General features: G+C 40.6%; 1 protein-coding gene across 2 annotated transcripts in view; it reads left to right on the forward strand.

Annotated features, from left to right (window-relative positions):
- Positions 1–14,497, forward strand: part of pcdh15b (protocadherin-related 15b) — a 1,734,278-nt gene that overhangs the window by 880,511 nt on the left and 839,270 nt on the right. For both annotated transcript variants that reach the window (XM_073027317.1, XM_073027316.1), the window contains exons 5-6: positions 10,433–10,551; positions 11,650–11,670. In XM_073027317.1, coding sequence (XP_072883418.1) covers positions 10,461–10,551; positions 11,650–11,670 — 112 coding nt within the window. In that variant the 5' untranslated portion in view covers positions 10,433–10,460. The remainder of the gene's footprint in view (positions 1–10,432; positions 10,552–11,649; positions 11,671–14,497) is intronic.

The following is a 14,497-nucleotide window of genomic DNA, read 5'->3' on the forward strand; positions in this document are numbered from 1 at the left end:
TTCTTCATAACCCAAATCTGGGAAAAGACTGGGTGTATTCACCCCATCTATAACCCTCATGATCTCATATACCAATATAGGATCACCCCTGAGTTTCCTACATTCTTAAGGCATGAAGTCCTAGTCTGTCCAGCTTCTCCCTATAACTCAGTACCTCAAGTCCTGACAGCATCCTTGTAAACCTTTTATGTACTCTTTTCAGCTTAGTTTCAATTTTCCTATAGCAACGTCACCAACGAAGAACACAATACAGTGCAACCAACGTCCTGGATAAATGTATCATGAGCTTCCAACTTTTATATTCAGTGCCTAGATTTATGAGGTCAATGTGACATAAGCCTTCTTATCACCTTCTGTGAACATTGAACTTGTACTGCTAGGTCTCTTTGCTTTACAGCACTCCCCAGGGCTCTGCCGTTCACTGTTAAAGTTCTTCCTGTATTTAATTTTCCAAAATGCAACACCTTGCACTTATCTAAATTAAACTCCATATGCTGCAAATTCAAAGTAACACGTACAAAAAGTGCAGGAGGAACTCAGCAAGTCAGGCAGAATCTGTGGAAATTAATAAGCAGTTGACATTTTGGGACAGAAAAGGAAGGAGGAAGACACCAGAATAAAAAGTTGGGGGTAGGGGAAGGATGATAGCTAGAAGTGATAAGTGAAGTCAGGTGAGTGGGGAAGGTAAAGGGTTGGAGAAGAAGAAATCTGATAGGAGAGGAGTGTGGGCCATAGGAGAAGGGGAAAGAGGAAGGGACCCAGTAGATCGACATGTCGGAATGGGAATCAGAATTAAAATGTTTGCCTCCGGATGGAGCAAAGGTGCTTAATGAAGCAGTCCTCCAATTCACGATGCATCTCACCAATGCAGAGGAGGCTGCATAGCAAGAACCAGACAGGATAGAGGACCCCAGCAGATTCGCAGGTGAGGTTTTGCCTCAGCTGGAAGGACTGTTTGGAGATGAGGGAGGAGGTGTAGCACTTCAACTGCTGGCAGGGATATGCTCCGGGAAGGAGATTCACGGGCAGGGATGAATGGACAAGGGAAAGAATCATCACGGGTGCAATCCTTGCAGAAAGCAGAGGAGAGGGAGTGGAAGTAAAGAAATGTTTAGTGGTAGGATCCCTTTGGAGTTGACGGAAGCTGTGGAGGATGACGTGCCGAGGCTCATAGGGTGGTAGGTAAGAACAAGAGGAATATTATTACTGTTAAGGCAGTGAGAAGATAGAGTGAGTGTGGGGAAATGGGGGCAGCATCAATAGTGGAGAAAGGAAAGTCCCATTCTTTGAAGAAGGAGGCCATCTATTATGTCCTGGAAAGGAAAGTCACATTCTGGGAACAGATGCAGCAGAGGGAATAGAACTGAGGAAAGTAATAGCAATTTTACATGAGATAGCATGGGAAGAGGTATAGTCAAGATAACTTTGGTAATTGGTAGGTTTACTATCCCAGATCCATGTAGGAATGCAAGCCCTATGTCTATCCGGCTTACCTGTTAGAACAACAGTCCTCTTGCATTGAAATAAATGCGATTTAATCTGATAGATTTTCTTTACTCCTGACTATTCTTCTGCCTGTCGTGTCTATTGAACTTGCTATCACCGATTTATGCATCACTTTCCAACCTCCCATTTACCTCCCTGATAATTGGAATCCTAATCCTTGCCAAGCTAGTTTAAAGTCAGCCTAGTAGCACTGGCAAATCTGCCTGCCAAAATATTGATCCCTCTCTTGGGTCAGGTGTAACTCAATGGTGTAAAAATCTGAAACCCTGCCCCCTACACCACATTTTCAGCCACACTTTAATGTGCCATATCCTCCAATTTTTTATACCTTCAATAGCACATGGTTCTGGAAATAAGCCAGAGGGCACCACTCTCGAGCTCTGGCTTTTTAACATCTTCCCAAGCTCCCAATATTCACACTGCAGGATCTCATCTCTTCCTCTGTCTATGTCATTTATAACTACATGCACAATGATTTCTTGCTATAGCCCTCTCTTTGAGAATGTTCTGTAGTTGCTCTGTGACTTTCTGGACTCTAGCACCAGGGAGACAACACACTATTGTGGAATTCCTTTTGTGGCCACAGTATCTCCTGTCTGCCCCTGCGCCCCTTCCCACTCACTGATAGATAGATAGATAGATAGATAGATACTTTATTCATCCCCATGGGGAAATTCAACTTTTTTTCCAATGTCCCATACACTTGTTGTAGCAAAACTAATTACATACAATACTTAACTCAGTAAAAAATATGATATGCATCTAAATCACTATCTCAAAAAGCATTAATAATAGCTTTTAAAAAGTTCTTAAGTCCTGGTGGTTGAATTGTAAAGCCTAATGGCATTGGGGAGTATTGACCTCTTCATCCTGTCTGAGGAACATTGCATCGATAGTAACCTGTCGCTGAAACTGCTTCTCTGTCTCTGGATGGTGCTATGTAGAGGATGTTCAGAGTTTTCCATAATTGACCGTAGCCTACTCAGCACCCTTCGCTCAGCTACCGATGTTAAACTCTCCGCTATAATCCTTTCTATCTTCAACCTTCCCAACTGAGCCTCAGAGCCAGTCCTTGTGTCACAGAGCTGACTACTGCTGTCTTCTCCTGAATGGTCATACCCCACCCCTCCCAAACAGGTTACAAAATGGTATACTTGTTTTAATAGAGAATGGCCACAGGAGAATCTTGCACTATCTGCCTACTCCCTTTTCCTTTCCTAATGGTGCCCATCTACTTTATGCTTCAATCTCTCCTTGCTGCAGTCGTAAGTACCCACCTTATTCAAAATGGCAACAATCGTGCTAGGACCAAGAAGAGCAGGGTGAGCTGCAGGGACAAGTTGCAGTGGTCACGTCTCTGGCACAGAGACTGGACCCTCAGCTCAGAAGGGAAGGAGGGAAAAGAGGAGAGCGGTAGTGATACGGGATTCGATAGTTAGGGGGACAGATAAGAGGTTCTGTAGGAGAGATCGAGAATCCTGGATGGTCTGTTGCCTCCCTGGTGCCAGGGTCCGCGATATCTCCGATCGAGTTCTCAGTATTCTCAAGAGGGTGGGTGAGCAGCCAGATGTCGTGGTCCATGTAGGGACCAATGATGTGGATAGGAAGAAGGAGGAGGTCCTGCAAAGAGAGTTTAGGGAGTTGGGTACAAAGTTGAAGGACAGGACCTCCAGGGTTGCAATCTTAGGATTGCTACCAGTGCCACATGCTAGTGAGGCTAGAAATAGAAAGATAATGCAGCTAAATACATGGCTGAGGAGTTGGTGCAGGAGGGAGGGCTTCATGTTTCTGAACAATTGGGCCTTGTTCCAGGGAAGATGGGACCTATTCCGACAGGATGGGTTACACCTGAACTGGAGGGGGACTAATATGGACTGCATTTGGAGGGGGACTAGTTCTGCTCCATGGGGTTTAAACTAGATTTGCAGGGGGAGGGGAATCAGAGTGTTAGAGCAGATAGTGAGGTAGAGGAGGATAAAGGTCATGCAAGAACTGCAAGCATAGTGCATGGAGTAAAGCCAGATCTAACATATAGAGAGGCTTTGAGGAAAGAGAAGCAGAATAAAGGGTGTAAAGGTAGTAAGGTAGAAGGGCTAAAGTGTATGTACTTCAATGCAAGAAGCATCAGGAAAAAAGGTGATGAACTGAGAGCTTGGATACATACATGGAATTATGATGTAGTGGCCATTACAGAGACTTGGCTTGCACCAGGGCAGGAATGGATTCTCAGTATTCTTGGATTTCAGTGTTTTAAAAGGGATAGAGAGGGGGAAAAAGGGGAGGGGTGGCATTACTGGTTAGGGATACTATTACAGCTACAGAAAGGGTGGGTAATGTAGCAGAAACCTCTTTTGAGTCAGTATGGGTGGAAGTCAGGAACAGGAAGGGAGCAGTTACTCTATTGGGAGTATTCTATAGGCCCCCTGGTGGCAGCAGAGATACCGAGGAGCAGATTGGGAGGCAGATTTTGGAAAGTTGCAAAAATAACAGGGTTGTTATCATGTGACTTTAACTTCCCTAATATTGATTGGCACCTGATTAGTTCCAATGGTTTCGGTGGGACAGAGTTTGTTAAGTGTGTCCAGGATGGATTCCTGTCACAGTATGTTGACAGGCCGACTAGGGGGAATGCCATACTAGATCTAGTATTAGGTAACGAACCGGGTCAGGTCACAGATCTCTCAGTGGGGGAGCATCTGCGGACAGTGATCACCGCTCCCTGGCCTTTAGCATTATCATGGAAAAGGATAGATCAGAGAGGACAGGAAAATTTTTAATTGGGAAAGGGCAAATTATGAGGTTATAAGGCTAGAACTTGCGGGTGTGAATTGGAATGATGTTTTTGCAGGGAAATGTACTATGGACATGTGGTCGATGTTTAGGGATCTCTTGCACGATGTTAGGGATAAATTTGTCCCGGTGAGGAAGATAAAGAATGGTAGGGTGAAGGAACCATGGGTGACAAGTGAGGTGGAAAATCTAGTCAGGTGGAAGAAGGCAGCATACATGTGGTTTAGGCAGCAAGGATCAGATGGGGCTATTAAAGAATATAAGGGTAGCAAGAAAGGAGCTTAAGAAGGGGCTGAGAAGAGCAAGAAGGGGGCATGAGAAGGCTTTGGTGAGTAGGGTAAAGGAAAACCCCAAGGCATTCTTCAGTTGTGTGAAGAACAAAAGGATGACAGGTGTGAAGGTAGGACCGATTAGAGATAAAAGTGGGAAGATGTGCCTGGAGGCTGTGGAAGTGAGCAAGGTCCTCAATGAATACTTCTCTTCGGTATTCACCACTGAGAGGGAACTTGATGACGGTGAGGACAATATGAGTGAGGTTGATGCTCTGGAGCATGTTGATATTAAGGGAGAGGAGGTGTTGGAGTTGTTAAAATACGTTAGGAGGTAAGTCCCCGAGGCCTGATGAAATATTCCCCAGGCTGCTCCAGGAGGCAAGGGAAGAGATTGCTGAGCCTCTGGCTAGGATCTTTATGTCCTCGTTGTCCACAGGAATGGTACCAGTGGATTGGAGAGAGGTGAATGTTGTCCCCTTGTTCAAAATAGGTAGTAGGGATTGTCGGGTAATTATAGACCATAGGATCTATGGGCATTAAGAGAATCATGGTCTGATCAGGGAGAGTCAGCATGGCTTTGTGAAGGGCAGATTGTGTCTAACAAGCCTGTTAGAGTTCTTTCAGGAGGTGACCAGACATATAGATGAGGGTAGTGCAGTGGATGTGATCTACATAGATTTTAGTAAGGCATTTGATAAGGTTCCACACGGTAGGCTTATTCAGAAAGTCAGAAGGCATGGGATCCAAGGAAGTTTAGCCAGGTGGATTCAGAATTGGCTTGCCTGCAGAAAGCAGAGGGTCATGGTGGAGGGAGTACATTCAGATTGGAGGGTTGTGACTAGTGGTGTCCCACAAGGATCGGTTCTGGGACCCCTACTTTTCATGATTTTTATTAACGACCTGGATGTGGGGGTAAAAGGATGGGTTGGCAAGTTTGCAGACAACACAAAGGTTGGTGGTGTTGTGGATAGTGTAGAGGATTGTCAAAGATTGCAGAGAGACATTGATAGGATGTATGAGTGGGTTGAGAAGTGGCAGATGGAGTTCAACCTGGAGAAGTGCGAGGTGGTACACTTTGGAAGGACAAACTCCTAGGCAGAGTACAAAGTAAATGGCAGGATACTTGGTAGTGTGGAGGAGCAGAGAGATCTGGGGATACATGTCCACAGATCCCTGAAAGTTGCCTCACGGTAGTTAAGAAAGCTTATGGGGTGTTAGCTTTCATAAGTTGAGGGATAGAGTTTAAGAGTTGTGAAGTAATGATGCAGCTCTATAAAACTTTGGTTAGGCCACACTTGGAGTACTGTATCCAGTTCTGGTCATCTCACTATAGGAAGGATGTGGAAGCATTGGAAAGGGTACAGAGGAGATTTACCAGGATGTTGACTGGTTTAGAGAGTAGCATTATGATCAAAGGTTAAGGGAGCTAGGGCTTTACTCTTTTGAGAGAAGGAGGATGAGAGGAGACATGATAGAGTTATACAAGATATTAAGAGGAATAGATAGAGTGGACAGCCAGCGCCTCTTCCCCAGGGCACCACTGCTCAATACAAGAGGACATGGCTTTAGGGTAAGGGGTGGGAAGTTCAAGGGGGATATTAGAGGAGGGTTTTTCACTCAGAGAGTGGTTGGTGCGTGGAATGCACTTCCTGAGTCTGTGGTGGAGGCAGATACACTAGTGAAATTTAAGAGACTACTAGACAGGTATGTGGTAAACTATGTATACCTGTCTGGACACACCCCTCTGCTGACTGCTCCTGTGGCTCCTCCCACAGACCCCTGTATAAAGGCGATTGGGGCACTGCTCCTCCCTCAGTCTCCGAGATGTCGTGCTCCCTTTTTGCTGCTAATAAAAGCCTATCGTTCACTTCCTGTCTCCGAGAGTTATTGATGGTGCATCAAGGTATATGGAGGAATTTAAGGTGGGGGGATATATGGGAGGCAGGATTTAAGGGTCGGCACAACATTGTGGGCCGAAGGGCCTGTATTGTGCTGTACTATTCAATGTTCTATGTTAATGACTATCATCTAGTATCACTTACATCTATGGTGGTGAAGTGCTTTGAGAGTTTAGTTATGGATAGAATTAACTCCTGTCTCAGCAAGGACCTGAACCCACTGTAATTTGCCTATCACCACAATAGATCTATGGTGGATGCGATCTCATTGGATCTTCATGTGGCCTTGGAGAATACAAATACTTATTGACTAGAGCTCAAAATTTTGCATTATCATTCCTACAACTCCAAAACCTGGACCTCTGTACCTTCCTCTGCAACTGGATCTTCGACTTCCTAACTGGTAGACCACAATCTATGTGCATTGGAAACACCATCTCCACCTTGCTGACATTCAACACTGGGGCACGTCAGGGATGTGATTAGCCCACTGATCTACTCTCTGTACAGCCATAACAGTGTGGTTAGATACAGCTCAAATGCCTTCTATAAATTTGTTGACGATGGAATTATTGTTGGCAGAATTTCAGATGGTGATGAGAGGGAGTACAGGAGTAAGATATATCAGCTAAATGAGTGGTGTCGTAGCAATATCCTTGCACTCAACGTCAGTAAGACCAATGAACTGATTGTGGACATCAGAAGGGTTAAGATAAGGGAGCACTCACTAGTCTTCATATAGGGACCAGAAGTGGAAAGAGTCAGCAATTTCAAATTTCTGTGTATGAATATCTGTGAAAATCTAACCTGGACCCAACGTATTAATGCAGCTACAAAGAAGGCATGGCAGCAACTATATTTCAATAGGGGTTTGAGAAGATTTGAAATGTCTCCAAAATCACTCAAAAATTTTACATATATACCATGTAGAGCATTCTAATTAGCTGCATCACTGTCTGGTATGGGGGTGGGGAGGAGGCTACTGCACAGAATCAAAATAAACTATAGAGAGTTGTAACTTTCATCATTAAGGACCTCCATCACCCAGATCCTGCCTTATTCTCGTTGCTACCATTAGGAGGGAGGTACAGAAGCATGAAGACACCCACCCAATGTTTCAGGAACAGCTTCTTCCCCTTTGCCATCCGACTTTTGAATAAACATTAAAACCATGAACACTACCTCAATACTTCTTTATTTCTATTTTTTGCACTACTTATTTAACTTAAACGAAATCACTGTAAATCACAGCTTTTGCTGTATTATTATGTATTACATTGTACTGCTGCCGCAAATTTAACAAATCTCAGGATACCTGCCAGTGATATTAAAACTTATACTGATTCTGATACTTCAAGTGTGGCCATCTCACCAAAACTCATTTCAATTGAATGACCCTGTGTGTGTTAAACTCCAACTTTAGTCCTTCACATTTAGAGGGGATATGAGGGGAATCTTCTTCATCCAGAAAGTGGTGAGTACTTGGAAGGCACTTCCTGAAAGACTGGTTGATGTTGACAACATTTGAAAAGTGTCTAGATGAACACTTGAAACGTCTAGGCATTGAAGGCTATAGACCAAGTGCTGGAAGTTGGGATTAATATGGTGCAGTGCTCACTGGTTGGCATGGTTCTATGTCTAACTCCTGTGAGATATCAGCATTATACTGTGCCACTCCAGAGGTAATCATGGCAGCATTGATGGCTGCCCTTCATCTACCAAGGCCCTTGGCTTTCCCTGCCTCCTTCCCTAAACCTTGCCTTTTCTTTATCTCTCCTATCTTTAGTGATGTCTCTGCATTATTTTCCATGATTATCTGGAAAGGTATTCACAATTGTTACAAAGATGAGCTTTTGACTACATATCCATGCCATCATAACTGAACCTATTTCCACCTATTTAAGCAATACTTAGCTAAAGCTTTTCTCCTCATGTTCTCCTATATTCTTAGAGAGATTATGAGTTGGGACTAGCTGGCTGGACAACGTGGTTGGCATGGGCTGGTTAGGCTGCTAGGTCTGTATCCATGCTGTTTTGCTCTCTAGGACTCTAACTCACTAAATTCATTACCTGGGATTCTGGAAATAGTTTGTAATTAGTTTACACAACCAGCAGGCATCAATAAAGTTGGTCTCTTTCAGGCTGCATTCTTTCTCATGCCAAACACTTTTACACAAAATGATCCATAAAAAGGGTGCCCAGGTTAGAGGCACAATTATTGTCTATGGTATGACACAGCATGCCTACCACAAAGGAGCTGCTTAAAACCTCCCACTTCGATCAAACTTTTGGCCGTCAGTCTTATTGGGCCAGAATTTTTGCATCACCAGTGATGCCACTAGGGTTGGTCCAGTGTAGTGCTGGTATCTCAGAGGGATAATCCCTAGAACTATGCCAACCATGAGTAGAATTCCATATTAATCCCAATTCCCAACATTTGGTCCATAGACTTCTATGCCTATCATTTTAAATGTTCATCTAGACCAGGGGTTCTCAATCTGGTGTTCACAGACCCCTTGGTTAATGGTAAGGCTCCAAGGTATTAAAAAGTGGAGAACTCCTGATCTTAACTCTTTTAAAATGCTGTCAGTGACTCTAACATCAACCATCTGTCGAAAGTACCTTCCAGGTACTTAACACTGTCTGGGTGAAGAAGATTCCCCTCATATCTCCTCTAAATGACTGACTATGTGAAAGAGCTGGAGGAGGAGCTAGACACACTCAAGGTTATTGAAGATGCCGTGAGTTCCAATGGTATGAGTTTTAGCAATGTGGTCACACATAAGATACAGGCACAATGTAGCTGGGTCACTACTAGGAAAGGAAAAGGTAACTATTTTCTGAAATGTAATTGCACTTATTTTGCACAAATCCCCAGGAACAAACTGCCGCAGAATTTCAGCTGCATCCTCAGTGGTGACGTCCTGCCCCATGATGTTGTATATTTGTAAGTCCTATCTTACAGATAAGTAGAGAGCAGCTGCTCTGTGAGCAGAGGTTTAATTGTTCGCTGAAGTGCCAAACTGAACATTTGGTGTATCTAGAAATCAAATTTACTTCTAATGCTGATCATTTATTTGCCTTTTTATTGAACCCATTGCTTGTAAAGGAACTGAGTGACAGAGTATACTGAAATAAATAGTTACTGCAATCTCCACAAAAGTTGAACAATATTTATATATCAAATTTCTTTGTACAATTGACTCAGATATAAGCTTGTCTCCACTGCTAGTGTTTGCTTCTGTATTGGAAATTTTTGAATTTAAAGTCCAACTTAAGGCTTGAGGTCCTATCCTAAACTGGTACTGCACTGCAATGCAACAGTTTTCCAATACTGTTGATGTGTTTTCTTTCCAGTGGAATAAACAAAGGTTCCAGTGGGCAATCATGTGAAACATTTTGTCCTGCAGTATTCTTCATAGAGTAGCGAGGAGAATTTGTTTTTGGAATTCCCAATGACTCTGGAGCTACTGTTGTGTAAAGCACAGTTCCAAGATCAGTGGCACAAGTCCTTACTGCAAACACAGGTTTCAATTAACTGGGAGACTTGGTCTTTGGAACCCACGAGGTCATATGCGAAGTGTTGGTTTCTCAAGTTGGTTCCAAAACATCCAGACACTGTGCTTGTTAAAATCCTTCCAATTATTGACATACTTGAGCCTGGATTTTAGACAGCTTTGCATTTGTATTAAAATTCTGACAGAAAAAAACCCAGCTTCTTTGACTTCCAAAGAGTGATTTATTGCTCTAGGCAGAAATTGAGAGTGACAGGTACAACATATCAGGAAATCATGGGAATGTAGCCTATAATTTTCTGCTCATTCAAATTAATGGTATGTGGATCATCATTTCATTTGTATGCTCTTGTTATGAAGTTAGGGTAAAAAAAATAATATTCAATGCACTGCTGACAATTGACTGACAATTGGATATTTTTTAATGGAAGGTGTTCTTTTCTACTTTCAGGTTTATATCAAGTAAAGATTGAAAGAAAATGACTTCTTGGCCATGGTGTGTCACATGGTTAATTGTAGGACTCAAACTAGTTACCCTGGCAACGCCAAATTTAGCCCAGGATCCTGAAGGTGAGATAATTAATCATAAAAAGCAAGAAAAATGAGACAATTGGAAATGAGTTGATGTTAAATGTCTTTAACTTGGAATATTTTTTGCTAAGGATTATACTTTAGGCTTTTATTTTAATTTCATACAGAATTTAATTATTTTAACTGATTCCTCAGTTTATTCACTTTTTATTACTTTGTAGTAAATTTTGATGTTTTTTAGTCATAATTAATAATTTTTTACTGTCAATGTATTTGTTTTTGAATTAGGAATCATACAACTACTGTATGTAGCAGGTGATGGTATGGTCTAAAGAGACAGCTGGGTGAAGAATTTAATCAAAGAGGTGGTCTTCAGTGAAAGCTGAAAAAGCAAAGAGAAACCAAGACTAGAGATAGTAAATTGGATGCAGATTACAAATGAAAATAAATTTGTATTTGTATGAAGAAATGAGTTATTCAGACAAATACAGATTCATTTTCATTTGCAATCTGCACTCAATCCACTAACTCTTGTTTTATTCATTTAAGTATTTAACAGGGAAAGTGGAGATTAGCTGGCACTTATTACTTTTCTTCTGCATTGAAACTATTTAAACCTTTGTTTGTGTTGAAATAAATATCTGATAGGAGAACAAGGCAGAAGCATCCAGCCACAGGAAGAGTAAAGAGAGTATAAAATGGGTACTATATGATCACAGCACTAAAATTTAACTATAGTTGAACAGTTTCTTGTGGTATTTCCTATTATAAATGATGAAATAAATTAATGTTTATGGGAAACAGAATTAAACCAAAATTTGAAGGTAATTAAATCAAAGATGGCTAAGCTACAAATCCTTATAGAAATTAATCTTCATCTTCTTCATCTCTACATATATGCAGTTGGGTATTTATTGTTAATTTTAAGATTTTGATTTATTACTCCAGATAAACAACTTGGTGAGATGGTCGTAGTGTATGCTTTTCCCAGAATCTATCCATTTCTTCTTACTTTGCAAAAGCTGTACTCTGCAGGAAGTATAGACAATATAGTCTATTCTGTTGTTTTTAATGACCACATTGCTAATCAGTTCATTAAGATCTAACCAAACTCTGCATGCTGCTTTTTTTTTCTAGACGATTTCTTTGATGCTCATGGTATGTACACACTCAAAAATCCTTACTTCTGCTTTTGGTCCTAACATGTAACAGCATTACTATAGATGTAAACTGATAGTTTTGTAAGTAAAGAATTGTGAATACTTTATTATCGGTAATGCAAAATTAGAATCAATTTCTAACACTTAGGGGTCTGACAGCTTAAGCATAAAGGTATTTTCAAAATTTTTAATCAATTTGTTTGTGAAAATTTACACAATATTTAATCATTGCTTGAAAACATAACTGCCTAATTTGTAATTTAATGTTATTAAGTATAACTAATAGTTAATTCTACTATGAATAAAGCCTTGTTCATTTCTCCAGTTCAGTGTTGGCATTTTACACAATAAGAATCAAATCAGATTTCCACTTGTTATTTTTAACTTTATTTCATTTAAAAGAAAAATATTTTCTGGAGAGACTTAGAAATTACAAGGATTATTAATGATCTGCCCAGGCAGTAAGTATTTTACTATATGTGCTGGGACTTTGAAACATTTAAGGAAATAATATTTCATTGGAACATATTGAAGGTTTGGCCAATGATTTATGTATGTATTGTAAATGTATTTATACATCAAATGTTAGTTACTGTATCTATAAACAAAAAAGGCAAAAAAATGTTCAGTGATCCAGCCCATTGTCATCTGTTACCACATTTCCTGGAGAAATCACATTAGCTTTACTGTATTCCTACCAAAATGAAGCAGTATATTATATGACTAATTCCAGCGGTTTTGAAAGTTTGTGATGTTGACTCTGTAACAGTGACAGGAGGATACAGCATAGGAGAATGTTTCAATCTATCAAAATAGTTTTGACCTTGGGAATTTGGCTATAGCTGTGGGTTGGGTACAGGTTTCCATTTGCGCAACTGTTCAAACCAGAAGGAATATCTGCTCCATATCCCGCAAAAACTAGTTCAATTGGTTTTACTCTGCCGAACATGGTGCTTAATAAGGGCTTTAATGAAAAGATTTCACTGGAAATTGTAATTATAATGTTCAGTTTTGGAAATCAGAGGATAAAAAGTGACCATATGAGACATCATGATTACTTTGGCACTTGTTCATATAAAGATATGCTCTGGGTTTGTTTAAACATTCTCCCAGTCTGATGGCTCTGATAATAAAATTCTCCTCCATGCTTCCAGAAAGCTGCATGGTATCCCTGCTCACAGTCTCCACACCTCCTACTCTGCAAGCTTATGAGATCTCTATGCTCGAGTATTGGCCTTTTGTTCATTCTCAATTTTAATCACTCCACCAGTACAGCTGTGCCTTTAGCTCTCTGGGGTTTAATTTATTCAGTCAAAGTGCAAAACCTCCCACCTCTCTTCCTATCCTCTCCGATTCGCTTTGATGAAGCTTTTGATCATGTTGCATGTTACCCTGTTACATGATTCAATGTCTGAGAATGTTCCAATGAAGTACCTTTGTTTGTTTGACTATGTGAATGAAATATATTATATAAAAGCAAGTATTGTCATTAGGTAAGAAATGTAACCCACAAGAGGCTACTAGACACTCAAATCTACCTCACCAGTAATAAAGGACATGGTTTAATCCTCTACCTTAAGTTAGTTTTCCTGCCTGATCATTATATTAACTCATAATCCAAAAATAATAATTTTGACATTATTATTGAAGTAGCAGGAGACCCACAGCTTATTCTGTTAATATATCGGAATCTTAAAAGCTAAATGCTGAAATTTCAGTTCTAACTTGCAGTGCCATTATCTTACAGCTCCCAACTCTGAATTCTGTCCCCTCAACCCCTTTAAGAACTTTTAAACTTCAAGCAATCGCCTTACATTCTAACAAGCTGTGGCGACAATAAACTAATTATACTTGATCTCTATTAGGACCATAAGACATTAGAGCAAAATTAAGCCATTTGGCCCACTGAATTTTCTCCACAATTCCATCATGGGTGATTTATTTGCCGCTCAACCCCATAATTGTCACGCCCTTACTAATCCAGAGCCTACCCACCTCTCTTTTAAATATACCCAACGACTTGTCCTCTACAGCCATCTGTGGCAAAGAATTCCATAGATTCACTATGCTCTGGCTAAAGGCATACCTCATCTTCTCTGTTCTAAAGATCCTAGTATATCATTTCATAATGTGATAGCAGACAAGTGCTGGAAGTAATCAGCTGTCCCTGGAACATCTCTGGTGGGAGAAAGAAACAGAGAAAAGTTAACTCCGACATTGTAAATAGCTGAGCTCAAACACTAGTCTTTATCTGGCCCACTAGTACGGTCTGTCAGACTAAAGGTGACCCATTTTAGTGACTCTCATTTGAACAATCTTAGCTCTTTCTGATACTATTGCCAACCTTATTGTCCTTTCATAAATTCATCTTCTGCTTTATTGTTATTAAAATTCATTTCTACAATTCAATTTATTCAGTATTTCCTTAGAATTTTTAACAATAGCAGGAATTAGATCCTTGTTGGAATTGGAATTGTTGTATTTTTGTTACATATACCAAGGTACAGTGAAAAACTTGTTTTGCATACTAATCATATCGAGCAATTCATTATGCGGTGTGTTGGCATAGAACGAGATAGGACAATAACAGAATGTAGAATTAAGTGTGAAAGTGCAGTACAGGTAGGCAATAAGGTGCAAGATCATAACAATGTAGATTGTGAGGTCAAGAATCCACCTAATCTTACTAGGGAACCTTTCAATAGTGTTTTTAATAATGGGATTGAAGCTGCCTTTGTGCTTGGTGCAATGTGTTTTCAGATTTTTATATCTTCTGCCTGATGAGGAATTTTAAAAAAAATAAAAAGTTAAGTGTAGCAGGATAT

The sequence above is a fragment of the Hemitrygon akajei genome, chromosome 23 (assembly GCF_048418815.1).
Source record: "Hemitrygon akajei chromosome 23, sHemAka1.3, whole genome shotgun sequence".
Lineage (NCBI taxonomy): Eukaryota > Metazoa > Chordata > Chondrichthyes > Myliobatiformes > Dasyatidae > Hemitrygon > Hemitrygon akajei.